Genomic DNA, 27043 nt, shown 5'->3' with positions numbered 1-27043 from the left:
TGAATAAAGAGTAAAAACAGAAAAATAGTTTTAGATAATGGAAGCTTATTACCTATTAGGTGACACCATTAGGTGTCAAATAAAATGTAAACCTTACAGGATCCATTAAATGGTTTCCTATTATCAGAACAGTAGTATTTTAATGATGTTGTGCAGAAGCAAACATCATTTGTAATTATCTCTTGAATATCTGTTCTTCTGATTTGCCCAGACTGTCCAAAAGTGGTGATTTTTTTGATAACAAAGAGCAAGATTCTAAGATGACTCTTAATTTTCAAAGGATCACAAACAAAATTTTGTAAACTCAAAAAAAAAAATACAAACACTGGATGAAGAACTTATGAATGAGGTAGAAACAGTTATTATTTAAAATGATGCAATCAGGGCAACACTACAATCTATGTAAACACAGTAAATTAAATTTAAAAATGAACAGCTGAGGTATCGTAACAAAAAACTAATGATTGATACTTCTCATCTCTCTCTGTTCCTGTCTATCTGTCCCTGTCTGTCCCTCTCTCTCTCTCTCTGTCACTGTAAGGAAAGGAAAAAAAATAATAAAAAAATTAAATAAATAAAAATTAAATTAAATTTTATGCTTTGTTTCTGCTGTTTAATTGAAAAGAGATTAGATAAATAGGTAACAGTCAGTTTTTAGTTCTCTTTAAGAAAAAAGTTGAACCTGACTAGATGGTGTGCAGTGGATAGAACATCAACCTGGGATGCTGCAGACCCAGGTTCAAAACTCTAAGTTCACCAGCTTGAACATGGGCTCACCAGCTTCAGTGCAAACTCACCAACTTGAGACTAGAGTCAATGGCTTGCCTGTGGGATCATAGACATGATCCCATAGTTGCTGGTATGAAGCCCAAAGTCACTGGCTTGAGCTGAAGGTTGCTGGCTTGAGCAAGAGGTCACTGGCTCTACTGGAGCCTCCCATACAAGGCACATATGAGAAACAATCAATGAACTACTAAAGTGATGCAACTACAAGTTGATGCTTCTCATCTCTCTCCCTTCCTATTTCTCTCTGTCTCCCCCTCGCTTTCTATCTACCTCACCAAAAATAAATAAATAAATAAATAAATAAATAAATAAATAAATAAATAATAGAGTTAAAAATGGGAAGGAAGGGTATAGTAAAAATTTAGGGAAAAGAGGGAGAGAAAACAGACAGATATATTGTCAAGTATCGAAACCAGAAATCCAGCACTTAATGTCTGTTTTTTAAAAAATTCAAAAATAATAGGTAAGCTCCACTTTGTCTGTAAGAACTTCTGGATTGAAGATAATATAACAAGTTGACATATTCAACTTTAAGTTTTCTAGGAGATAATGGAGAAAAAGAAAGTATGGATAATTGAAATCTGTAGATAACTAGTTTCCAAACCCAGTTTTGCCAAAATTCCAGCCTTCTGCTTTCAACCTCAAAGCTGCTCAATTAGAAAAAATAAAAACTGCCTTGGCTGGTTGGCTCAGTGGTACAGCACTGGCCTCGTGTGTGGAAGTCCTGGGTTCGATTCCTGGCCAGGGCACACAGGAGAAGTGTCCATCTGCTTCTCCACCCTTCCCTCTCTCCTTCCTCTCTCTTTCTCTCTTCCCCTCCCACAGCCAAGATTCCATTGGAGCAAAGTTGGCCCAGGCGCTGAGGATGGCTCCATGGCCTCGCCTCAGGAGCTACAATGGCTCCAGTTACAGGGGAGCAATGCCCCAGAGGGGCTGAGCATCGCCCCCTGGTGGGCATGCTGGATGGATACCAGTCCAGTGCATGCAGGAGGAGTCTGTCTGCCTCCTCGCTTCTAACTTCTGAAAAATGCAAAAAAAAAAAAAAAAAATCATTAGGAAAAGAATTAAATAAAAACTGTCTGAAGTTCAAGTGTCATTTACTTATTCTGATAATGATAATTCTACCACAGATTTGCACATAAGTAGGTTAAAAAAATCACATGGTTGTTCTACAAGCTACGTAATTATACCTTCTGAATTGTATAACCACCGAAGTTTAACTTCAGCTCTTCTATGATTGCACTAAAACACACACCTTTAAACTTGACAGTGTTTATACATTCAAGTTAATAACGTGAAATTTGACATATCTCAATTAAATGATTGGTTTAAGTTACTAGACTGGCCATTACTTAAGAAGCAATTTATAGAGATTAACAATGTGAGATCTGTTCTTTTACTCATTCCAGGAAAACTTGACTTTCCAGAATGTGTTTAGCAAGAGGGAAGACTGTTTTCACAATTTAAATGTTGTGATAAAAATGCAGAAATAATTGTTGAGGTAGTACATATTAATAATTTTGAACTATAATTATGCTTTAAAAAGAGTTACCAATTTTTTGATGCACATACCAAAATTGATATGCATTCTTCTTTTAGAAAATTAGTATTTTAATATTGCATGGAAAGACTATACTTTCAGGGATCATTTCTATAGTTTGTTAATATTGCATGGAGCAAATATATTGATCTTAAAATGATTCTAAATGATGAAGTTTAAAATATATAGTTTTTAAGATTCTAAATGGTTGGATATTATGACTCTGAGATAATTATCAGCCTGTTTCCAAGGATCTAATATCAATTATTAGATTCCTCTCTAAGATCTAAAACACTTGACTCTTTAATTTGAAAACTATTTACAGGTAAATAACTGGCATAAGAAACAGGATTAAGTGAAATAAACATCTTGTGTACCAAAATATTCTCTTAGGTCAGAGTACCTTTTATTTTTAAATTAGTCATATATAGCTGTTTCTTTGTTATGCCCCTGCATGCAAACCAAGAAAATACAAGTTTGCTCTTTCTTTTTTTTTTTAATAAATTTTTATTAATGTTAATGGGATGACATTAATAAATCAGGGTACATATATTCAAAGAAAACATGTCTAGGTTATCTTGTCATTAAATTATGTTGCATACCCCTCGCCCATAGTCAGATTGTCCTCCGTCACTCTCTATCTAGTTCTCTGTGCCCCTCCCCCTCCCCCTAACTCTCTCCCTCCCTCCCTCCTATGTCCTCCCTCCCCCCACCCCTGGTAACCACCACACTCTTGTCCATGTCTCTTAGTCTCGTTTTTATGTTCCTTCAATAGTGATTTAGACTGTGGTAAGTAATTACAGAGTATAATAAGAGATGAACATATTTTAGAAAGAAGTTGAAGTTGCCACAAGTTGAATGTGTGTAACTTTATCTGCCTATTTGAGATCCGTGAAAGAATTTTTAAAAAACCCTTTGGCTGAGACCAGTGATGGATCAGATAAATCAGTCTGGAGATGTCATTCTTCTGTAACTACGTATCTTTCTTTAAATTAAACGAACAGAAGTTCTTGGCACATTAAGTCAAAACGGATTTATTTTTCTAATTTCTCATGTTGAATGAGGATTAACTTTATTGAGTTTCCTAAACCATGTGGTATATACCAAGTAAAAGCTTTTATCAATGTTAAAATTGTTTACCACAAACTTTATAGAAACAGAGTAAAAGAAAGAGTGCTGTAATGGAAGAACATGGACTCTGTGGTTATATAAACTTGGAATAAAGTTCTAAATCAAATCCTAAGACTAGTAGCCTTGAAGAAGTCACTTATATGTCCTGAGCCTATGTTCTGCAATTTAAGTGTCTCTAATTATAACTATTTTGCAAAGTTGTGTTAGGATTAATAACAGTCAAGTATATAAAACCTAGTGGACCCTCAAAAAATAATAACTACTATTTTTACTTGAATACAAATTATGCACAGAAGTAAGATATTTCTGTGAACTCCTCTGCTCTCTTTTCTGGAAGGCTCTAAGATAATCATCAGTAATCTGGAGAAGCTCCTACAGTGTATACAAATATTGTGAGATTTAAGCAGCTATATAATCAGTACACTCATTCAAAGTTTACAAAATGATTGCCAAGTACTAAACTTTTCTGTGATACTATTTACCCAGAAAACTTCTGGCACCATTTTGCTTGCTGTATGTTTCCTTTACAAATTTTTTTTTTTTTTTTTGTATTTTTCTGAAGTTGGAAACGAGGAGGCAGTCAGACATACTCCCGCATGCATTCAACCGGGATCCACCTGGCATGCCCACCAGGGGGCGATGCTCTGCCGCAATCAGAGCCATTCTAGCGCCTGAGGCAGAGGCCACAGAGCCATCCTCAGTGCCTGGGCAAACTCTGCTCCAATGGAGCTGCCGGAGGGGAAGAGAGAGACAGAGAGGAAGGAGAGGGGGAGGGGTGGAGAAGCAGATGGGCGCCTCTCCTGTGTGCCCTGGCCGGGAATCAAACCCGGGACTCCTGCAAGCCAGGCCGACGCTCTACCACTGAGCCAACCGGCCAGGGCCTCCTTTGTAAATCTTTTCTGTATAGACTGTAGCCATTGTTTATGATCCATATGATTTGTAAGTATCTAGATTCCCCACACACTCAGTTTTCCAGAAAGCATTGCTAAAAACCGTCCTTTTGTTTATCATGTTGCATGTGTCTACAAGGGCACACACATGAAACATTGAAGAAAATCTCAGCACAAGGATAAGGATCCACGCCCATGACCAGTATAGCCTCTCCTTTTCACCTAGTGGAGCATTGGAGGTATCCTAACCTCGTTTTTATCATTAAAGTTATTCCTTCCATCTAGGCATACAATTCAAATGCAAATTGATTAGAAAAAGCCATTTGGCAGTGGCAAACCATAGGTAACTTTTAGTATCCTGGTGGGCAAATGTGCCTTTTCCACCACAGTCACTCTTGTTAAAGATGATTGGGTTTGCACTGTGGACCCTGTGCCCGTGTTTTCTCTGAAACATTGGGAATCCCTCCAGCATCCTTTTTCTCAGGACTCAAATGGACTTAAGAAGAAGGCACAACCTTTCTAGATCACATGTTCATGCTAAAATTGCTGATGCTGGGAGATCTGGCTCAATAAGTGTCTTTATTTGCAAAGGACAATGCTAAATTCCATGAAATTAAACTGAATACACACATTGTTGCCTTTTAACATTTAAACCAAGGTGGCCATGACCTTGCTTTTCTTAGGGATCACCAATTGCAGAATCTCAGCTGTTTGGCTGATTCTATTCTTATCCTTACTTCATTGATCTGTTTTACTGATTTCAGTAACAGTGTGGGGCATACCTACTGAGAACTAGGATCTGAACCTTTATTTGCTTCAAGCACTCTTAGCTCATTCAATTTTCTTTTTATTTAATTTTTAATTAAAAAGACAGAGGGAGGATAGGGAAGAGAGAAAAAAAGGACAAAAGAGAGAAAGAGAGAAGCATTTATTTGTTGTTCCACTTAGTTGTGTATTCATTGGTTGCTTCCTTATTTGAACTGACCTGGGCTAACTGGCCAGGACACGCATTTAATCTCAATAAATTTTTTGGCAAGAAAGTATTCTTATTTCCATTTTTAAAATCAATTTTTTATTTAGGTAAAAGTTGGTTATTTTCACTGCAGTGTATGATACGTAACAGTATCATACTGGAAAGGTACTATCAGTACAAGATGGTATCAGAGTGACCAGCTGAGCAATAAACCATTTGCATTCTTCATTCCTTATCTTTTAACAAACTCACAAACCCAGTAAAGGGACAAATAGCTTTTAGCATCATCATGTAAAGCACTTTAACATACAAGGCTAATATCTAAAGAATAAATAAAATATATTGTGGCAATAATTCATTTTAGACAAAAAATCAGGTGGCAAAAGAAACAAATTCAGAAACGTTCTGTGACAGCTACAAAGTATAGAGAATCATGGCAGTAATCTGGGTTTGTTGCTTGCGAAGCCCACGTTTGGGAAACACAACGGGGTTTAAAGTTCAGAGACTTTTAGTCTAGAAAATGAGAAAAAGAGAGGCATTTAAGATCTCCTTGATTCTTTCCATCTTCTAATTTGTTTTGTCATTTTTTATATCATAGATGTATTTTATACATCTCCCCAGGTCATGAGTTCCTAGAATTCAGAGAATTACCATATGATGGTGTGAGCTGCTTCAATGCCTAATTCAGCACCTTGCATGTAAGTCATGCATTCATCTATTCATTTTCCAGCACATATCCGTCAAGTGCCAACTCTATGTCCAGTGATTTTAGATAAGTCACTTAATTCCTCCATCTCAGTTTCCACTATCAAATAGGAATAATATTTTCTAAGGTGTGTTATGAGAATTCATTGATACTGGAATTTGTGAAAGCAGCTCACACAATACCAGGCACATAGTAAATAGTCAAAAAATTTTCATTCACTCATTGCTTAATAATGTTTCTAAATCCTGAAAATTAGGAATTGTTTGATTTGGAACTTTTTTAATGTGAATTAGGTTGATTTCTGTAAACACAAGTGATAAATGTTTGCATTCTTTAAAAATTAAAAAAGCAAATGTAGTCATGAATTCTAGATTTCAAGTTTAAAATATCTTGATATTCCCTCATTAAATGTTATAAAGTAATTCTTCTTTCCAGATCTACTTGCGCTTCTAAATTGGGGTCAGAATGTGAAAACAGTTTTCACAATCATTTGCTGATTTATAGAAAAGGAAACCAGAAAATTACAGTGAGGTTGTAATGTCCATAGAGGTGAAGACCTCTTCTGGGAAATTTATGAACCTTGAAAAAAGCTGAGATCCCATAGTTGCTTAATATAAAAATGCTGCAATTATTTATATATCCTCCTTACCTCCTACCCCAACGCAAAGCACCATAAATCTAGTGTTGTAACATCAAAGTAAAAAATTTCACATTTAATATGACAGCTTGTAACATTGTTTTTCATTTGGCAAAGGACATATTCCTGAGCAGCTTGAGGTATGTGATAGGGACCTTCTTGATGCCATCTACTACTCTGTGCAGCACCTGCTTCTAGGTTCCATGGGTTTTGGTGTAACAGCTTCATGCATTATAGTTCTTGAACCACAGTTTCTTGATTCTAACCTAACACCACCAGTAGTTTGGTTTATGTTTTATTTATTCCGATAGTGGTTATTGAGTACCTATTTCTTGCAAAGAAAACTTGAATTGCTTAGTAGGGCTGTCAATGACCAAGACTTTCTCTAATCTTCCTTTTAAGTTTCTGACTGTTTATTCAGAATCATAAGATAGATATTTTAAAGAAAATCAGAAACACTTGTCCAGAAGTGCATAGTGACTTTAGTTATTTTTTGTTGGATTATAATTGATGATTTCAAATATTCTAAAATGGCTGTGTTTAGACTACACAGACACTGTGTTTATTTCAGCAGTACTCTGCTTCTAATTGTTGAAACCAAATGGTTTTAGAAAAGGTATATTTAAATGATCTATATTTGGTCCTTCCTCTAGGGGCAGAGCACTAGGAGAAGGGGGATAAAAAGATGATTGACTCTTTGCTTCCTAGAACCTTACAGTTTAGTGGGAGAAAAGCATATAAATAAATAAAATGATAAAACAAAATGAAGATCATGCATAGATAAAAGTCTCCTTAGTTCAGAGGAAAAGATGAAAGGCATTATATTGTTAAATACCAAGGAAAAAAATAGTCTCTCTTACATTTGTCTGGTTTATTAGCCAGAACATGGTATACCTTTCCAGAAGACTCCAATAAATAGATATGTGTGCATAGGAGCACATGCTTGGGTGTGTGTAAGTGGCATTTTGAAAATGACAGGTCCGTGCCTATCAGCACACTAAGGAAGCCAAGTTATTTGGACAGTGTTTCCTGGGGGAAGGCAACATGGCTGGTGGAAGCTGCTCATTGCACCTGCTTTCAACTCTTCAGACTGGGGCTCATAAGTGCAAAAGGCATTACAGAACCTGGATTCAAACTCTGGCTCGACCACTGACTGAGCCTGTGGCTTTGGACAACTTTTGTTTTTAACCTTCCAAAAGCTCAATTTCCTTAATTATAAAAATAAGGCAATAATGGTATGTAAATCATAGTGTTTATGAGGATTTCTTGCAATTATGTATGTGCAGAGCTTTTCATGTTACCTGCTACTTAGGAATATAGATGGCCAAGATAAAAATACCAGGTTGACTCACCTTTCTCCCACACCTAAGCCTTAATAGAAACTGAACAAGAGTGTGCCTTCTCCTATATACTATTGCTTTACATGTTCCCACCCCAATGCACAGAACCTGGAACTCGTATCACAGCCCAAGGAACTTCTTTACCTGGCTGGACTCTGCAGCCAGGGCCCTATGGGATGAGTGTGCCCAGAGGAAGCCCTTGAGAATGGTAAGGCTTTCTCAGCCTTTCTTACAGACTGCCAGTGCACAGCCCAAAAAACTTAACTGATATCAAAGAGGCAGGAAAAGGCAAGAAGGCTCAAATCCAAAAGGACAGAAAAAGAGAAATTATAACATTATGTACACCTGGGCAATCTAGAGAAACTACATGAAATTAATGGGCCTTTGAATTAAATTTGGAAGGTCCTTGCTGCCCTATAATGTTCCACCGTGGAGACTGAAGCAGGAAAGGAAAGGGCAGCCCTTCCCCCTGGATTTGTACCTCTTAGCCTTCTTCCCTCTCAGCAGGCTCACACTGGAGCCCCTTCGTCACCAAAGCACCACAGAAGTCTTAATTGCTGCTCAGCCCCTGGCCTGGCTCCCTGCTCTGCTGCACAGCTAATCAGTCTTCCTCCCTGACTGGAACTCAATATCCCCCACTTGAAGTCTGCAGTCTGGCATTGAAGTTATTTGCATCCAGTCAGAAGAAGCTTTTAGTTCTAGTTCTAAATTGAGTGCCTTGATGGTTTCAATACCCTGGTAAGCTGAGCAGCTGGATGCTACAGTGGTCACACTGGGCCACAGTTCTTAGTCACGTTAGGCAACTGATGCATAAACCTGGCAGCCTGGTAAATCTGTTAGTGGCAGGTAGGAAACGGAAGTAGCCAGTGCTGGTCAGTAGACTGTTGTACAATGTGCAAGGTTGTGTCTTAAGGCAGGTAAGACATACAGACATTATTCTGGTTTGTTGAAGGCTTTTGGGGTTTAGCTATACTTTCTTAAGGAAAGCATAATGTAATTTGGCTTGGAGATACATATATATATATGTTCTGGAGATAAGGATGTAGCCATTTACCACCCCAATCTTAGTACAACAGCCTACAGAAAAGCTTGATACATCACAGGGTGGGAGGTATCCTTCCTTCAGCTGCTGCATACCTGTCATTCCCCCATTCTGCTTGCTGTGACAAAGACTATAGAGCAAAAGGAAAAAAGGTTTCAATTCCAGTTTTCCTACTAACTGTTCACTTTGGACAACTAATACCCACTTGGAAAGTGTGGGGGAACAAGGAAATGTAGTCATATATGTAAGGTCCCTAGCAGAGGGCTGGACTAAAGGAAACTCTACTTCCTTCCCACACATCACAACCTCTTCTTGCTAATTGCACCTCTTTACTCTGTGATGCTAGACAAAATGTTCCCATTATAAGAAGCTGCAGATTTGGCCCTCTGCATCAGCCCTGCCCACGGGCCCGGTAATGCACGGGCCAGCATCACTGTTTATCTCAAGGTGACACTTGTAATGGATGATTACTGCACTTCTTAATCCATTTATGTAATTCTTCCTGCTTTGCTTGCAGTTATGTTCAGGGCTTGAGCAGCAATAAAATTGTTCCTTTCCCAAGACAGAGTTCATTCAATTTAAATCTGGATTGATTTAAGCTAAACTTATGATGTCTTTACAAAGGAAGAAAGAAAAAAGCAATAAATTATGCACAGTAATTATTTAGCATTTATTCAGCCCCACAGTGTCCTGGGCACAGCATATAACAGTTGGGAAAAAACCTTTGACCTTGAGAATCAATGCATAGTTGCATATCTGAAAAGGTACCCGGGGAAGGGCACCAAGCCAATTGCCATTTTATTTTTTATTCAAGGGGTCATGCGGCCATTTGACCAGCCTTTCAGCTGACTTCATGGGGTTAAGTGGACTCTTTACCCACTAGTGCCTTCTTTCCTTTCACTCTCCCTCAAATGTAGTCTACTGATAGCATCCTTAGCCTTAGACCTCTAACCAAGAAAGCACTTTTTTACTGCTCCTCAAACAGTTTTTGTTATGACTAAGACAGACGTTGGGGCTGGAGTCCAGCATCAGCCTGATGCTATCTGCCTAACAGTGGTGGGGTTCTGCCTGCAGTGGCCTATCCATTGACAAGGGAAGTGGACTAGGAAATAGTGCAGAACCCATGCAGACTAGGGACTTTTTCCTAACTGCATTCTTCTGAGAGGATAGTCGTGTATGTGCTCACCAGTTGGAGAGCTTAGATGTCAAGAGGATGGATGATTAGATAGATTTTTAGACCACTCATTAAAATGTCATTTACATAATATAATCTTACAAATATAATTCCTGTACATATTTATGAGTAAAATTTGATAATTTATGGTAATGCTCTTTGTTCATAGATGTTCCAGTAATAATACCCCCTGGACAATCATTCATGTAGATTAATGTCCAAAAGAAAGAAGTAGACCCTGGCCAAGTGGTGGTGCAGTGGGTAGAGCATCAGTCTGGGATGCTGAGGACCCAGGTTTGAGACCCCGAGGTTGCTAGCTTGAGTGCAGAATCACCAACTTGAGTTCAGGGTTACCAGCTTGAGCATGGGATTATAGACATGACCCCATGGTCACTGGCTTGAGCCCATAGGTTGCTGGCTTGAGCCCAAGGTCTCTCTAGCTTGAGCAAGGAGACACTAGCTCATTTGGAGCCCCCTGGTCAAGGCACATATGAGAAAACAATCAATGAACAACTAAGGTGCCACAATTATGAGCTGATGCTTCTCATTTCTCTTCATTCTTGTCTGTCTGTCCTTGTCCCTGTCTGTCCCTCTCTCTCTGTCTCTCTCTAAAAAAAAAAGAAAAGAAAGAAAAAAAAAAAGAAATAGAGAAGGCCTGAAATTTTTTCTTTCAATTTTTGACCACTTGACTTTAATGGGAAAATATGCAGGAAAAAAAAATCAAAAGAATAAAAAATAATAATAAATAGCATTAATTGAGTGCAATGCACACTAGATTCAGTCCTTCAAATATGGCTGTGAAATAGGTAGTTTACTATTTACATTTCACAGATGAGGAAGTAGAGGTTCAGAGCTGTTCATTAACTTGCTATCTAAAGGAGGACCAGCTGTGATATGAAGGCTTTACTGCAGAGCCCGAGAATTTAACCACTAAGCATACTGCCATCTAGGACCCACTGCACAAATACGCATCATATTCATAACCCCAAAATGCCATTTCCTTTGACGTTTTGGTTAACCTTTGAGTTAAAATGAGATAAAACCTTTTTCTTTCTCACATTTACTCATAAAATTTTATTGCCAGTTAAATATATTAGCGTGATTGTCCCTGATATAATTCAAATTATGTTTAAGTAATAGCTTAGAGTCAAGATTTATTTAGAATCAAGAAGCGCCTTTATAAAGATAAAGGCAATTATTTTTAAATTGCTGGTCATTTTATTTTTGTTTCCTCAGAACACTTATTTTTGCAGTATAAAAGGTACAACAAAATTTGAGCCAATATATTGATGTAGCCAACTTTTTGAGGGTTTGTTTTTTGGGTTGTTTTTTTTTATTTTTCTTTGTTGCTGTTTTTGTTTTTTTGTTTGTTTGTTTGTTTGTTTGTTTAAGGACAGAAGAAAAATTAGACTTTCCACCTCTGGTGTTTAGTATAGTAATTGAGATCCCAAGGGCATATTCAATCCTGGTGATAAGATCGCCCTTACAGGCTCTCCCCCACCCCATTCCCCAAAACACACGCTGAGCGTTTTGCTTAGAGCTGTGACTTGCTTACAGTGTGTGTGTGTGTGTATGTGTCTTGCAGTTGACCTGGACAGGCTCAATGATGATGTCAAGCGTTACAGTTGCACCCCCAGGAATTACTCAGTTAACTTAAGAGAGGAGCTGAAGCTGACCAATGTGGTCTTCTTTCCACGTTGCCTCCTTGTGCAGCGCTGCGGAGGGAACTGTGGCTGCGGAACCGTCAACTGGAAGTCCTGCAAGTGCAGTTCAGGGAAAACTGTGAAAAAGTACCACGAGGTATGTCTCCAATGTCTACGTTGCAGTGCCACATTTCGCGGTTTCAGTTGCAAAAGCCATGTGATCTACAGATGCAAGAGGACAGGCCATTGCATCCAGTTAATTGCACAGGTTGTTCACTGCACACAGGCACCCAGCCAAAGCCAAAGGGGTGATTGGGAGCTGAAAGTATACTTGTGCTAAATTTGTCAAATTAAATGCCCTGGGGAGGATCTAAGTTCATCCTGAAGAAGGGACTCCCTTTTCTAGTCTTCGTAATACGGCATGTGGGTTGTCAACAGCCTTGTTAGGATATGTATATAATCAAATGTATGACGAAGTCATTTCAGAGCTTGCGGGGCTCTCTTACAGAAATATGATGGGATTTATTTACAGGATGTGACTGTAAAATCGAGGTTTCTTTAAGAAAATGCTGTGAGCCAAACTTTAATTCAATCAAGACATTAAAGTAGACAGTGTAAAGATAAAGATAGCAAAAGATTTGTCAGAAAATACACATTGTTGGAGACTTTTTTATTCTGTGATTACTACTGAATGCTACCTGGGGACGCAACTCTGAAATTACACAAAAATAAACAGAAAGAACAAAAATTTAAGGAGAGAGCAATAACCTTAATCATAATTATTATAACAATCATGAGCATTTAGTATGTCCCAGATATTTTTATAAGTAATTATTAACTCACTTCACAGTTTACCAACATGGTTATAAAGGAAGGAGATGCTATTTTTGTTCTCTTTTTATAGGTGAGTAAACGGAGGCCTAAGAGCATCAGTAAGTTGACCAGTGTGAGATGGTTGATAAATCAGAACCAAGACCCCCACTCTGATCAGCTGGTTCTAGAGTCTATGTTCTTAATACAAGTAACACTGTGCTCTTTTTTTTTTTTTTTAAGTATACAGCATTTTATTGAGCATTCAAGAGTGAGCTTAGGGGAGATAGAGATGCTCCTGACACTGACAGCAGCTTCCTTACGTCCGGACTCTGGGAGCATATGCAAGTCACTAAAGTTTAGAGATTCAGTTTTCACATACGTGAAATGAGACCAAGCAAGTATATCAGATGACCCCTTCCAGAGTGTTTCTTGAGATCAAATAATATACTGCATGTGAAATGTGTTTTTCAAGATGTGAAACATCAAACAGAAATATGTTTAAAAATATCAACTAAAATGTGAAGTAAACATGATTGTTAAGAATTATCGTTTGAATTGCTTTTTATCAGTATCCACCAAGACAAAAAAAACCCCAAAAAACAACAAAGATAGTGCTCCCTAAATAAAATCTCCAGCTTTGTAAAACTGTTTTGTTATCCTGAAAACAATAATAATAAGTTAGGAGGTTATTCCTGAGTAAAATTAAAGCAGATAATGTCATAACTGGTATTTTTCACTTGAGAAAAGCAGGAAGCCATGGGCCACTGACCAACTTACCTTCGACAGGGGAAACATTATTTTAGATTTAGACCTACATAGAATGTATTCTCTTAGCCACAAGAACTATTTTACTCCACCCTCACAGTTTTCAAAGGAAAAAAAAAGTTTTCATACTGAGAGAATGCTATCATCTGTGTTCATTGTGTTTTATTTTTGTATGACCTGATGAACTCTAGATTGGATATTGTCCTTGCGTTCAAGAACCTGACTTTTGTAATGCTTCGTTATAACCTGAAGATGAATGCAGAATGCAATACTTAGGTTAGAGTTAAAATAATCTAGGAAGCGACAAGATCTCTGCCTAATCGTAACTGAGGAAAAACATTAAAGTTCAGTCTTTGATGCATTTGGAGGATGCTTTATTTTCATCTCAACTCTTTGCTCAGATACAAGTGACAGCCTGATTTTTTAATTCTTTATTGTGGAAAGAGCAGCATTGAACATACACTCAAAAAGACTCTCGTCTCCCAGACAGGGTTCTTTTCTTAGTTTTTTTTTCTTGTCTCTGTACACAATAGCTGTTACTTGCAAATTCCTGTCAACAATTAATATCTAGAAAAGGAAAAAGCCCTTGATCTCTTTAGTCACACAATCAGTTCGTTCTAAAATGTCGGTATCTTTTGAAACTGCTGTCTAAAGCATCTCTTTGAAACACGTGCCATAATATTTTTACTTCTAGGAGTCTGCAGAGCTCAATACAAAATCACTCCGCCAAGCACTAGACAAAGGGACAAGACAGCATCAGTCATGCAGTCAGTGACTGCATACCTGGAACAAACGTGCCTCCCGTATTTTCCCTAAACTCCTAAAACACCTTGGAGTATGTCACAGTGATCACTCTGCCGAGAGCCCTGAGGAAAAAGAGCAGAGGCTTGTTCCATTTCCAGAAACGGGGTTGCTCAAGCTAGGCTCATTAGGGAAAAATCCCATCCTTCATTCTATTACCTGTAGTTCTCTGTCTGTATTCTTAACTCAAAGAAATGAAAAACCAGGTTCCTCAGCTCCTGGTTATAACTGATGAGATGTGAAATGAGTTTCTATGAGAGATGAGCACCCTTAAGGGTGACTAGAACTCATCACATTAGCAGGCCTGTGTGACTCTCCACAAACACATCAATGCTCAGCATTTCGGGAAGAAAATCGAATAATTATAAAGCTCCTAATGAAGCTAGTAGCATTGCTGTTTGTTTGTTTTTTTTACAGGTTGTGCTATTTCTCCTGCAAGGCTTTTATTTTTTATTTATTTATTTATTTTGTATTTTTCTGAAGCTGGAAACGGGGAGAGACAGTCAGACAGACTCCCGCATGCGCCTGACCGGGATCCACCTGGCACGCCCACCAGGGGCGAAGCTCTGCCCACCAGGGGGCGATGCTCTGCCCCTCCGGGGCGTCGCTCTGCCGCAACCAGAGCCACTCTAGCGCCTGGGGCAGAGGCCAAGGAGCCATCCCCAGCGCCCGGGCCATCTTTGCTCCAATGGAGCCTTGGCTGTGGGAGGGGAAGAGAGAGACAGAGAGGAAGGAGGGGGGGTGGAGAAGCAAATGGGTGCTTCTCCTATGTGCCCTGGCCAGGAATCGAACCCAGGTCCCCCGTAAGCCAGGCCAACGCTCTACCGCTGAGCCAACCGGCCAGGGCCTCCTGCAAGGCTTTTTAGAATTCTCCACTGTGCAATATCATGTTAACATCTTTATTACTTTCTGTCTTCAAAAGTTTGGAGGCATCTTGTTAAAGTTTTTTTTTTAACAACATTCTGCACCTCTTGATATAGAATATAAAAGATACCTTAGATAGTAATGTGTAAATAGGGAAGGTTCTGGAAAACATTGTGTAGACAGTGAAAGAATGCTCCATATCAGTTCTTATATTCCCTTGATGATGCATAATACAGGAGAGGCCCTAGAAATCTGGTGACTCTTCCTATTAATATTTACTGTTTTTCATCATTTGATCTCCTATATCCATTCAGTCAACAACTTAAAAACTTAGCAACAGAGAGAGACAAAAATAAGAAATTAATTTTCTTTCTCCTTTCCTGACAATTTTGTCACAAAGCTGATGTAACCCCCTATATACTAGCAGAACTTCTGGTGGCAATGAGTCTGTTTCCTATCTGCACTGTCTCTAATGCTAATCACTAGCAGCATGTGGTTAGGGCGTGCTTGAAATGTGTGTAATGCTCATAAAGAAACTGAATTTTCCACTTTACTTACCTTTTAATTTAACTAAGTTTAATGTAACTACACATGGCTAATAACAACCATATTAAACACACAGCCTGTTTTATTTTTTTTTAAATTGTCCGAAGATATTATTTATTGATTTTAGAGAGAGGAAAGAGAGAGATAAAGGGGTGGGGAGGAGTGGGAAGCATCAATTCCCATATGGGCCTTGATCGGGCAAGCCCAGGGTTTCAAACCGGCGACCTCAGCATTCAGGTTGACGATGTATCCACTGCACCACCACAGGTCAGGCCACACAGCCTGTTTGCAACACATTCACAACAACTAGCATCATTTTTTTTTTCTTTCATTTTTCTGAAGCTGGAAACAGGGAGAGACAGTCAGACAGATTCCCGCATGCGCCCGACCGGGATCCACCCGGCACGCCCACCAGGGGCGACGCTCTGCCCACCAGGGGGCGATGCTCTGCCCATCCTGGGCGTTGCCATGTTGCGACCAGAGCCACTCTAGCGCCTGAGGCAGAGGCCACAGAGCCATCCCCAGCGCCCGGGCCATCTTTGCTCCAATGGAGCCTTGGCTGCGGGAGGGGAAGAGAGAGACAGAGAGGAAAGCGCGGCGGAGGGGTGGAGAAGCAAATGGGCGCTTCTCCTGTGTGCCCTGGCCGGGAATCGAACCCGGGTCCTCCGCACGCTAGGCCGACGCTCTACCGCTGAGCCAACCCGCCAGGGCTAGCATCATTTTTATCTCTGTACAAAATTAAAAAATGACTTCAGAAGACGCCTTTGATTTTAATGTAGAATTTTATATTTATATATGAAGCAAAAGATTAATTAGAGTTGTACTAAAATGTGGAACTTCAGACTTGAAACAAGATAATAGTACTTTTTAGTTTTTACATGCTTTAAGTATTTCTTATCAAAAAAAATTAGCTAAAAACTGTAAATTGAGACCAAGAAGACAGAAACACATTTTTTTTATGGTAAAGGCAATTAGACTTTGGGTTATGATATAAGCAATCACAGAAGTCAGGAAAATGTCTTTTCTATTCCTTTTCTGGAACTATCATTTCTAAAGCTTACACAGAGTCCCCTGATTCTTCCCCTCTTTCTCTTTTTCCCTCTTTGGGGAAAGCCAGGAGACCGCTCTTTTTCAGGCTGTGCCTGTGTTTTCCTCTGAGAGACAAGGCAATGGAGCAAAAGCTGTGTAACTAGACGAGAGAAGACAGGGTTCTGGTTCCGGCTCTGCAGCATGGGAGGCAGCCCTGGGCCGGCCAGCAGAAAGCACCCAGGACCCCATGTGTCCTCACTACAACCCACCATTCTGTGTTCCCAGACAGACCTGAAGTTACATGATATCCATTAACTGTTACACTTTCTCCTAACCCCTAGATCCCTTCTTCCTGAAATTGTGCAGGAAATATGAACAAATTAATGGTTGAAGTGCAAGGTAAATGCAAAAGAATAAAGGTATCATCTGGAACAGTTAATGTTTATAGAAAAGTTCATTCAATCATTAATAACAAAACTTGTGCTACTTACCTCCTGGGGATTCTGGGTCAATAAAAGCATCTGAAGACTGTCAAGCACAATACAGATGTGAGAGGAGATAATTTCCTGAGAGCATGTTCAGGGTTTCTTAGTTCTGACTTCCTGACAGCCTGAATAACTCACCTACCAAGTTCATGGACTCCATGAAGTACCACAAAATGTGCACGCTCCTTCCCTGCTAGATCTATGCTCAGATCAGGCCTTCCTGACAAAGACGAGCAGCCCTGCTTTGGGGCATGGTACTCCTCAGGTAGACAAATCCCATCTGTGTCCTGTCTGATTCTCACTGCTAACACCATGCTCTGAAAGTTGGTGTCCATTATGTTTTCTGCAATGGGTAGGCTGAACATGCAGTCACTGATTCTAAGGCACTCTCAAAATCACTTGACTATTTGGTTTTGGAAAGTTAGAGACTACTCCTAAATATACCCTGTAGCAGCACCAGGCTGCTCACAGAAAACTTCTATTAAAAGTAAATGTCCGGCCCTGGCCGGTTGGCTCAGCGGTAGAGCGTCGGCCTAGCGTGCGGAGGACCCGGGTTCGATTCCCGGCCAGGGCACACAGGAGAAGCGCCCATTTGCTTCTCCACCCCTCCGCCGCGCTTTCCTCTCTGTCTCTCTCTTCCCCTCCCGCAGCCAAGGCTCCATTGGAGCAAAGATGGCCCGGGCGCTGGGGATGGCTCTGTGGCCTATACCTCAGGCGCTAGAGTGGCTCTGGTCGCAACATGGCGACGCCCAGGATGGGCAGAGCATCGCCCCCTGGTGGGCAGAGCGTCGCCCCTGGTGGGCGTGCCGGGTGGATCCCGGTCGGGCGCATTCGGGAGTCTGTCTGACTGTCTCTCCCTGTTTCCAAGCTTCAGAAAAATAAAAAAAGAAAAGAAAAAAAAAAAAAAAAAGTAAATGTCCACAGATATCAATATTGCATTTCCAAAATTCATAAGAGTTTTATAAACTCTCACTGTAACCTCAGCCTTTGTCACTTTCAAACTTAGTCTCTCAACCAAGACGTTTCTGAAATTTGGTCATTTGTGTCTTTTCTTATTGAATGCTGTATTCTGTGACTTTGTATCAGTTCTTCCACTACAAGGCCCAGCCCAGGTTGAGCAGTTGCCCAGGTGGAAATAAAGTCAGGTCTTCTCAAAGTATTTTCAGTTGTAGTCACTTAGACTTCAGAAAAAAATGATGACCAGACAGACCTTAAAATCTTAACTCTGTGCATATTTTTCATATAGTCTATAAAAAGTCAAAATGGAAGCAGAAATATGAAGTGCTTTTTAAAATTTTCTTTTTTTTTAATTTTATTTTTTTAATGGGGTGACATCAATAAATCAGGATACATATATTCAAAGATAACAAGTCCAGGTTATATTGTTGTTCAATTATGTTGCATACCCATCACCCAAAGTCAGATTGTCCTCTGTCACCTTCTATCTTGTTTTCTTTGTGCCCCTCCCCCTCCCCCTTTCCCTCTCCCATTCCCCCCCCCCCCCCAACCACCACACTCTTATCAATGTCTCTTAGTTTCACTTTTATGTCCCACCTACGTATGGAATAATGCAGTTCCTGGTTTTTTCTGATTTACTTATTTCGCTTCGTATCATGTTATCAAGATCCCACCATTTTGCTGTAAATGTTTTCTTAAGATAAGAAACTATATGTGTACTGACCAGTGCCTGCTGCTTTGGAAGTTGGATAGAATCTTAAATACACTCTTAATGATTCAGGTGTATACAATGCATTTGTCCTGAAATATGTATGTGTGTTTCTATGTCAGCCATTAGTGTGGGAACTGTTACAAGGTCTTAACAACCTTTTTATATATTCCCAGTAAGCAAGAACCTAACTCAGCAGGTAGCCTTTCTCTTTTCTGCCTGGTATCATTCTCTCAGTGTAATAGCTTTGTGGCAATGATTCATTCAGTGATTTGTTGGCGCTGTAGTTAAATATCTTTTGAGATCTGGTGATTTGCAGACTGAGCATTTTTGGCTTTGTGTCGTGTGGTATGAAAGCTACCAACTGGCTCTGTCATTCTCCATTTAGTAAAAGTCACTTTCCCCGGCTTCTCATGGTTTTTCCAGGTGGTGAAGAGGAGTTGAGATTTCTATTTTCACCCATAGGTGATAAGAAATGGATGGTTTCTCTTTGGTGAATTTCTACTTCCGCATGTGATTGCAGCTGTGAATCGTAGCTCAGAAAATAGGAAATCATTTTGTGATGGTTCCTATTCGTAAGTGTCCAACAGCGGCTGTAATTAATTCAATGGTTCCTATCCTTTAAAGGTGACCAGATAACCCATAACTAGGCAGTTTGCTTTCTCAGAGAAAGGCTTTTCATTTTTCTTTTAACTTTCCACCATCTCTCAGGTCAGCTTTGCTCTCCTCCTCCCTTCAAGGCTGTGTACCTGAACTTAGGGCTGTTATATGGTCTGAAAGCTTTGAACATCAGTGCTGTGATCAGCCAGGAAAGCAGTCCAATTTCCACTTTGTTCAAACACTGCTTTCCTGTTCTGTCTGGGAAAGTGTCTGCCAATTCATTTTTCTCTTCTTATCAGCAAAACACACATAGGCTGTGCTCACACCGCTTAATAAAAAGCACAGGGAAAACCCCTGAACAATCAGATGAGTTAGAAAAACTGCCCTTGCTGAGCCCGTCCCAAAGCTCACTCCTGTTGGCCATCAAACCAGAAAGCAAATCGACAGAGCGCTGCTCTCATAGGTGCCACTCGCTGCAACTTATGAAGCTTTCATAATGGCCTTCTTTAAACAGAGCGTATATACCATGTGCTCATCTGCTTAGAGATTGTCTTTCTCCCCAGCAACTGTCAGCCCCCGAATCTGGTTTACACGCGGACAGTCTTGTACAATAGCAGCTACTTCATATTGGAGAAATTCTTGGCAAAGCTGTAGGCCTCCACCTCTAACCCCTTCTTAGGCTCTCGAACCAAATACGGCACAGAAGGGCTTTCCTATCTGTCAAGGGCTATTGAATAACCTTCAAGGCAATTAATACAGTCTTCAACCATTGCCTCTTTTCTTATCTTTTCATAGAGAAGCAACATCTTTTATTTTGTTTGGTTACCCAACAGGAGAGAACACAGGAGCAGTGAAAGGCAAAAGTCGATGTAACTCTGCTCGCAGTACTGTGAATTTTACTTTAACAATGTGAAAGGATTAAAAATGGTCCACAAGGTGGGCCACCCTTTCGGCCTCTGCTTTATTTTCTGGCTTGTTTGTTTGGCTCGCTTTGTTTGTAGGAGGTAGAATAGAGGAGATGCAGGGAGGAGGTAAAAAGGAAGACTCTTGCACACAGGCTCCCTTCTGCACTGAGGGCACCTCCCACCACTGTCACCCAGGAGATGTCTTTAGCAGCTACTATGTTGCCCACAGGCTGCCAAGCTACACAAAGTGGGAATTTTATAGGTCAGGGCATGAACTAGTTAATCTCCATGGAGTCAAATTCCGATTCTCTACCAATCACTAGCTCTATGACTGGACTGGGGAAGCCACTTAACCTCTCTCTTCTTATCTATGACCAAAATGAGAAAAGTACGTAATAGTAACTAATAGTGTTGCAACAAAGTCCAAATAATTTAATACTTGCAAAGTTGCTTATAACGGTGGATGGCAATAACGTTAGAGATTATTTTTGCTATTCTTGCCCTCAAAGCTCTTATAATCCAGTTAATAGAGAGAATGCATAATAAATTGTATGAAATTGTGTGATACATATTGTAAATGCAGGAGAACAAGATAACAATGTAATTGGCTATCAAAACTTGCATTTGGACTAGCATTACCAATATCAAATACTTCTGAGTCTTTGTGCTTCCGTAGTGAACTCTCTTAGAGTTCCTATTTCCCAAAGTTTTGTGCTCATTAATATTCTTTTGAAGCTTTGCCACAAATAAGCCTCTATGTTACACTCTCTGTTAGCAGAGTCCAGGCTCTCTGGCTGGCTTGAACATTAAAGAAAGGCAGTGATATATTCTTCTCATTGAAACTCCATCCAGGGCTAAATCCTAAAGTAAATGGTATACTGACTGATGCATGAGTTCTGAGGACTCTGGGCCGATTTTTTCCTAGTTGATGGTTCCGGTTTGTTTATGACTTGAAACAGGTAATGTGAAGGTGAGAACATTGCTGGGACTAGAATCCATTGTAAAGAATTGTGGGGATGTCATGAAAAGTTGTGTAGACATTACAGCAAGCTTTCATTGCATCTAAGCTTCATCTAAGGCCAAAGTACATCAGGCAAAGTGTATCAGGTCTCCCTTCCAGTTTACATTTAGGGTCATACCCACCTCTGAGTCACAAAAGGAAATCGTAGGCACATTGTAGAGACATGGGGGCAGATGTTCTAAAAGTGCAGAGTAAAGAAACACCCACTCCCTGGTCCAAGTCCGCAGAAGACCCTAAGCCTTCTCTAATGTCCCAGTTTTCTAATCTATAAAATGAAAATAAAGATTCTATTCTAGTACATGATGAGTTTTGTCTGAGGGCAAAATAAATAGTGCATCTGTGCAAATTATTTGAAAACTGTAAAACGCCACATACTTGTGTGGTGTTGCTATGACCGAGTTTAGAGTCTAAAGGAAAAATAGAACAAAATAAAAAATGAAGACTAACAGAAACCTAAGAACATAAAAAGGAGAAGAAAGTACACTGACCATATAGTATATATATGTAAGAACAAGTATGTGGTTTTCCAGGTCTGTGTACATGCGATGGCCAGTGACTAATGTTTGACTACAAGGAAGGCCACAGCCGGGAAGAAGAGTTAGCTTCTCTTTAAAACTACTCATTTTTAAAAAATTACATTTAAGCTTACTGACTTATAAAATTGAAGGATGCGTTTTTTAAGAAATGCTGTACTGATACACAAATACTAATGTGCAAAGATTTAAGTGGTACCTGATCTGTTTTGAATTGTAAAAGCTATTCTATATTAACATATATGTAAGAACATAAACACATTTTCATTTATTTATGGCTAGCTGCTAATGACTTTCATTAGAACAAAATGTTTTCCATCAGTCAAAACTTTAGCCATATTTGGCATATTATGTTCATGACTTTATTCATTGTGCTGCCTACAGCAATAATAATATGTTCAGTATTGTAACTTATCCATAACATATGCTGTGGCAGAAGAATAATTATGATATTATTTGGGATACCACCTGGGACAAAGCAGGCCCTTAGAGAGCTATCGATAAGTACCTGCTAGGACACCTGAGGTTGTCTTGGTACTGCAGGTAGGTAAGTCAGGAGGCATTACTCTGTGATCAGCTGACCCCTCCATTTCAAAGAGTTGATGATTGTAAAAATATTGACATGTGTAAATTCTCAGAGCGTTAAGTACCAGCTGTCACAAAGAAAATAAGTGGTATCTATTGAGTTGTATTCTAAGGGCTTTCTAACAGGAAATATGCTTATTGTCCTAGGTATTGAAGTTTGAGCCTGGCCATTTCAGGAAGAGGGACAAATCAAAGTACATGGCTCTCGTTGACATCCAGTTGGATCACCATGAGCGCTGTGATTGTATCTGCAGCTCCAGACCACCTCGATAAAAGAATGTTCATATACATTAAGCATAAAAGATCCTTTGGTTTAAGGAGGGTATGCTAAGAGACCCTTTTCCCACCAGCAACCGAACTTACTACTAGCCTGAAAAACCATGGATACAAGTGGTTGCTGAGTTTCAGCCTAGCTTTGTTAGCATCATGGCAAATAGAACAGTATATCATCAACCTCCATATCCAAGAATATAGGTTTGCATTTAAAAATAGTGTCTGAGGATAGATCCATGTCTACAGGTAAATAGGTCAAATGGTTTATTCATATATATAACCAGGTACACCAAAGCTTACATAAGGTTGAGTCATTTAGATCCTTAAAACATTTTGACAAAATAAGGGACATATTAAATACATGAAATGTGTCATTGGAATATTTGAAAGATTAATTTATTTTAAAATTTTGAATCACAAAACAATTTTGGATCTTGCTTTATTAAAGAAAGCACCTTATATATTAAAAATCAATAGATGAGCTTTTCTTATGTATACATCTTTAATTATAAAAAAAATAAAAAGTAAATGATGGTGTCTGGGGAAAAGGCACCAACCAAACAAACCACTTTTTCCCATGAGCTACACTACATACTTATCCATGTAGACAATAACGGCCTGTCTCCAAATGCATGCCGTAGTACTATAGGTGCTTTAGAAGTTAAGTCATTTAGTCTTCTTTTTATGCATCTTGCTGAGACATGCAAATTCACTTAACACCAATATTAAAAATAATTTCTCAGAAGTTTTTTTTTATTATAATCCTACAGGAGACAATTTATAAGCTGTAGCAGAAGTTTTAATTGTTTCCTTCCAAAAACCCATCCACAGAAATAACTTCTTTGCAGAATGGCCTGGGGACTCTACACGAGTCTTTCAGAATACTGTACCCTGAAAGATTTGGGCAGTTGAAAGTAAAAAAAAATTAAGCATTAAGGTATTAACCTAACTGGAAATCGGATGAAATATTTTATAGGGCCCATATTGAATCATGAATTTAAACTCTCCAAACTGTGCTAATTAATGTTACACAATTTGCTTTTGCATCTCTGTCTCTTCGATATACAGATATGGATTTACAATGGCATTTTATATTTGACAGGCCATCATGCATTATTTATAGCCTAAAAGCTTTTGTGTATTAAAACAACCTCAACTTATTGACATAAATCCTTAAGCATGTCTTCATTCACCATTTCTGAATCCCTGTTTCTGAACTAAGTGAAATCAGATCTGGGGTCTCTCATTGTTTCCCAGATGTATGGCTCTGGTTCTAAGAAGCCACACCACAAAGTTGGGAACAGGAGTTCGGCCCTGCTCTACCACTAGAAAACTGTTTTTGCATTGGTGGTTATCGTTGGTATTCAGAGTAATTTTTCCTCTTCAGCTCCTTACTGTCTATTTTAAAGGAGACTGACTCCAAGATTAGGAAGTGATTCATCATTCTCCAAAGCAAGACTCTTAGGAGAGCAACACTGAACTCAAGATAGCTCAGGGGCTGCTCAGAGAGAACTGCATTTTTCTTCCTGCCTTGAAAGAGAAAAGGAGAGCCGATTTCCTCCGTCAGTCCAGGACCCTACTGACTAAAACCAATCTGAGTGAGGGGTATGTGACAGGAGCTTGTTAAGTCCCCATGTCAGATGAGTAGCCACAATATACTTGGATTTTTAAGCATGGTGCTTGCTCTCAGGACCAAATTCTAAACTATCCTCAGCTCATTGCTTCTCAGCTTTTTGAGATGAAAGGCCAATGCTTATTGAAGATACACCTTCAAAATTTCCCTCCATGTGTCCACTGTTTTTATCTCGGGGTGAATGGTAAAATTAAATAGAGATTGTTCGGTTGTCATGAATCCCAGCATGCAATCAGAAACAGCTGAGACCAACAGTGTAATAATCAAGGACCACCATTCCCCTTTATGACCATTTACAACTTCCCTTTGAAAATATCGGATTCCAGCAGCCAAATCAAAATGTGTTCCATCATGCTAGCTTGTTCAGCTTACATCGCATCTGTAAGTATGAAGAATTAGAGTGTTTTACCCAATTTTCAGTAAACCTTCCAAGCTGCAATAACCGGGGTGGTTTTCAGTTAAAGCCCTATCTGTCCTTTTTATTTATTAGCTGAAATGTAAGCAGGCATATTCACTCACTTTTTTTTATTTCTTCAGTGTTTTATTAAAACTTCTCCCTTGGTTATCTGTTATCTATTGCACTTCCAACATGTAGCCAATAAATCTGTTTTATTACCGTCAAAGGAATAAAAAACGTGTACAAATTACATTTCAAAAGAAATCCTAATAAATCCGCCTGAAATAACGCCTTTCATTCAATATGTTCTGATAGGGCAAAACACTTTGAGAAGTAGAATTTCTGTTTTTGTAATATTAGTAACTCGCAGCTTTCCCCCTCATAGCAAATGTAATATGTCTCTTATTTTCATGAAAAATAAATGTTGCTTTGGAACAAAAGTACTTCATTATTTAGTACTCCACTGTGCTTTTAATAAGTATATACAACGTTACAAACTTGCCTTTACAAATGCATGCACCTGTTTGAAGTGACATGGGGTACCAGATTTTTGAAGGCTTGGTTTTAGAATGTTGGAAGAGCACAAACCTTGTTCCCTTACAATAAGATGCTACTCCGTCCCTGCCCTGAAGCCAGGCAAGAGGTGGGACTGGGTTTAGTTGTTGTCTTGCTGCTGTTGTTGCGTCTTTGACTTTATTTCGCCTCAGGCATTTTAATGAGATATATCCCCCTCTGACATTGCTTGCTTAAGAGAGTTCATAGCCCATCTCTTCCTCCAGGACTTGAAATCAGTAACATAATAACATCACAGGTGCACGTCGCTTCTGTCTGCCCTCATACCTTTTCCCATTTAGATGGCCACCCCAGTGGGTGGGTCAGTGGTGTCAGCTCTGGGAGATCAGTTTAGGGGTTCCACTCCTATAAAACTTGATGTATAAGTTAGATTGGGGAAGTGTAAAGAGAGCTCTTCTCACTGCAAAAATTATGCTTTGCCTTGTAGCTTGGTCTCTACCATTGTGCTACCGGAGACAGGACACCAGCTGCACAGTGTTGGGGGGGAATTCTGCCACTTTATTTAGTTTAGTGGTTTTAGTTGTTTGGGGAAAGGGAGAAGAAACATATGTATTATGTGGCAAGAGTCAATGTTACCATAGAAATACCAGTGAATGTGTGAGGGAGGGACAAGAAAGGGTTCCAATAATGCAGTGCATAGTAGTTAATTCAGATAACTTGGATTTTTATGTAAATAATTTATCTTAGCCTTATACATAAATAATATTTTAATGTATTTACATTAAGAATTCTATTTCATTTCTTGAAATGTGCATGTGTCCAGTTTTACTGTAAGAATAACTCAACTGATATCAAAATTCTTCATATTCTCTTAAGGTCCTCTGGTAGAACATTACATTAAAATGCATAAATTAGTATTCATGCCTGAAACCTAGGAAATACAACTTTGTTTGATAACAGTTCTGGTCAAATATGCTGAAAAAGAGGATATTTATAATTCACTGGTTTTATTGACATTCACTTAAATTTTGTTGTTTTTAAAGATCAAGTTAAAGACTACACAGGCCTTCAAAACTTAACATCTTAGGATATCTTCCAAATATAATATTTAGGCATCAACAATGGATAAGCAACTAATTGCTTAATTTAAGATTTTATGTTTCCTGTTTATCTTATAGTTCTAATTTTACACATTCATTTGTATCTATATAAAAATAAACTTTATTTCTATAAAGGTCTCTAAAAACTTTTTATCAGCTCACATTAAAAGGGAATGGAGCTGCATCCATAATAAAGGTTAATGAACTCAGTAAGCAACTTATGGGCCAGGAATTCTTCATTTTCTAATGAAATCAATTGACTTTCTAATTATTTTAAATGGTTGGATATTGTTTGCCAGCTTGAGTGGCTGGAAACCAGATGTTAAAATCATTCTTGGATTCAATTTGTATTTTAAATAATGCTTATAATACAAATTCTCTTTTGAGAACGAACCATATTCTCTAACCTATGTCTTTGGTTGAGGCCATCTTACAAATTCATTCTTTCCTGGGGTTTTCCAGCCTTTCTTCTTTTCCCTGTTATTTCCACATTTCTCCTCTTTTTCCCCAATCTCTACCCACTACACATCAAGTACAAGAGGATCAGGACTTATGGCCATTTTGGGAAGGCACAAGAGATCATGTGAGGAGATCAGGAGGTCAAATGCAGTTTCCCAAGTAAACAAGGAATAGGGGTGAAATTGCCAACTGT

General features: G+C 39.0%; 1 protein-coding gene across 2 annotated transcripts in view; it reads left to right on the top strand.

Moving 5' to 3' along the window:
- Positions 1–25218, top strand: part of PDGFD (platelet derived growth factor D) — a 273833-nt gene extending 248615 nt beyond the window's left edge. For both annotated transcript variants that reach the window (XM_066371547.1, XM_066371541.1), the window contains exons 6-7: positions 11805–12019; positions 22623–25218. In XM_066371547.1, the coding sequence (XP_066227644.1) occupies positions 11805–12019; positions 22623–22748 (341 nt within the window). In that variant the 3' untranslated portion in view covers positions 22749–25218. The remainder of the gene's footprint in view (positions 1–11804; positions 12020–22622) is intronic.
- Positions 25219–27043: the final 1825 nt, after the last annotated feature.

This window comes from Saccopteryx leptura, chromosome 1, assembly GCF_036850995.1.
Source record: "Saccopteryx leptura isolate mSacLep1 chromosome 1, mSacLep1_pri_phased_curated, whole genome shotgun sequence".
Classification (NCBI taxonomy): Eukaryota; Metazoa; Chordata; class Mammalia; order Chiroptera; family Emballonuridae; genus Saccopteryx; species Saccopteryx leptura.
The sequence above is the reverse complement of the archived record's forward strand: the minus strand, read 5'-3'. Positions and strand labels throughout refer to the sequence as shown.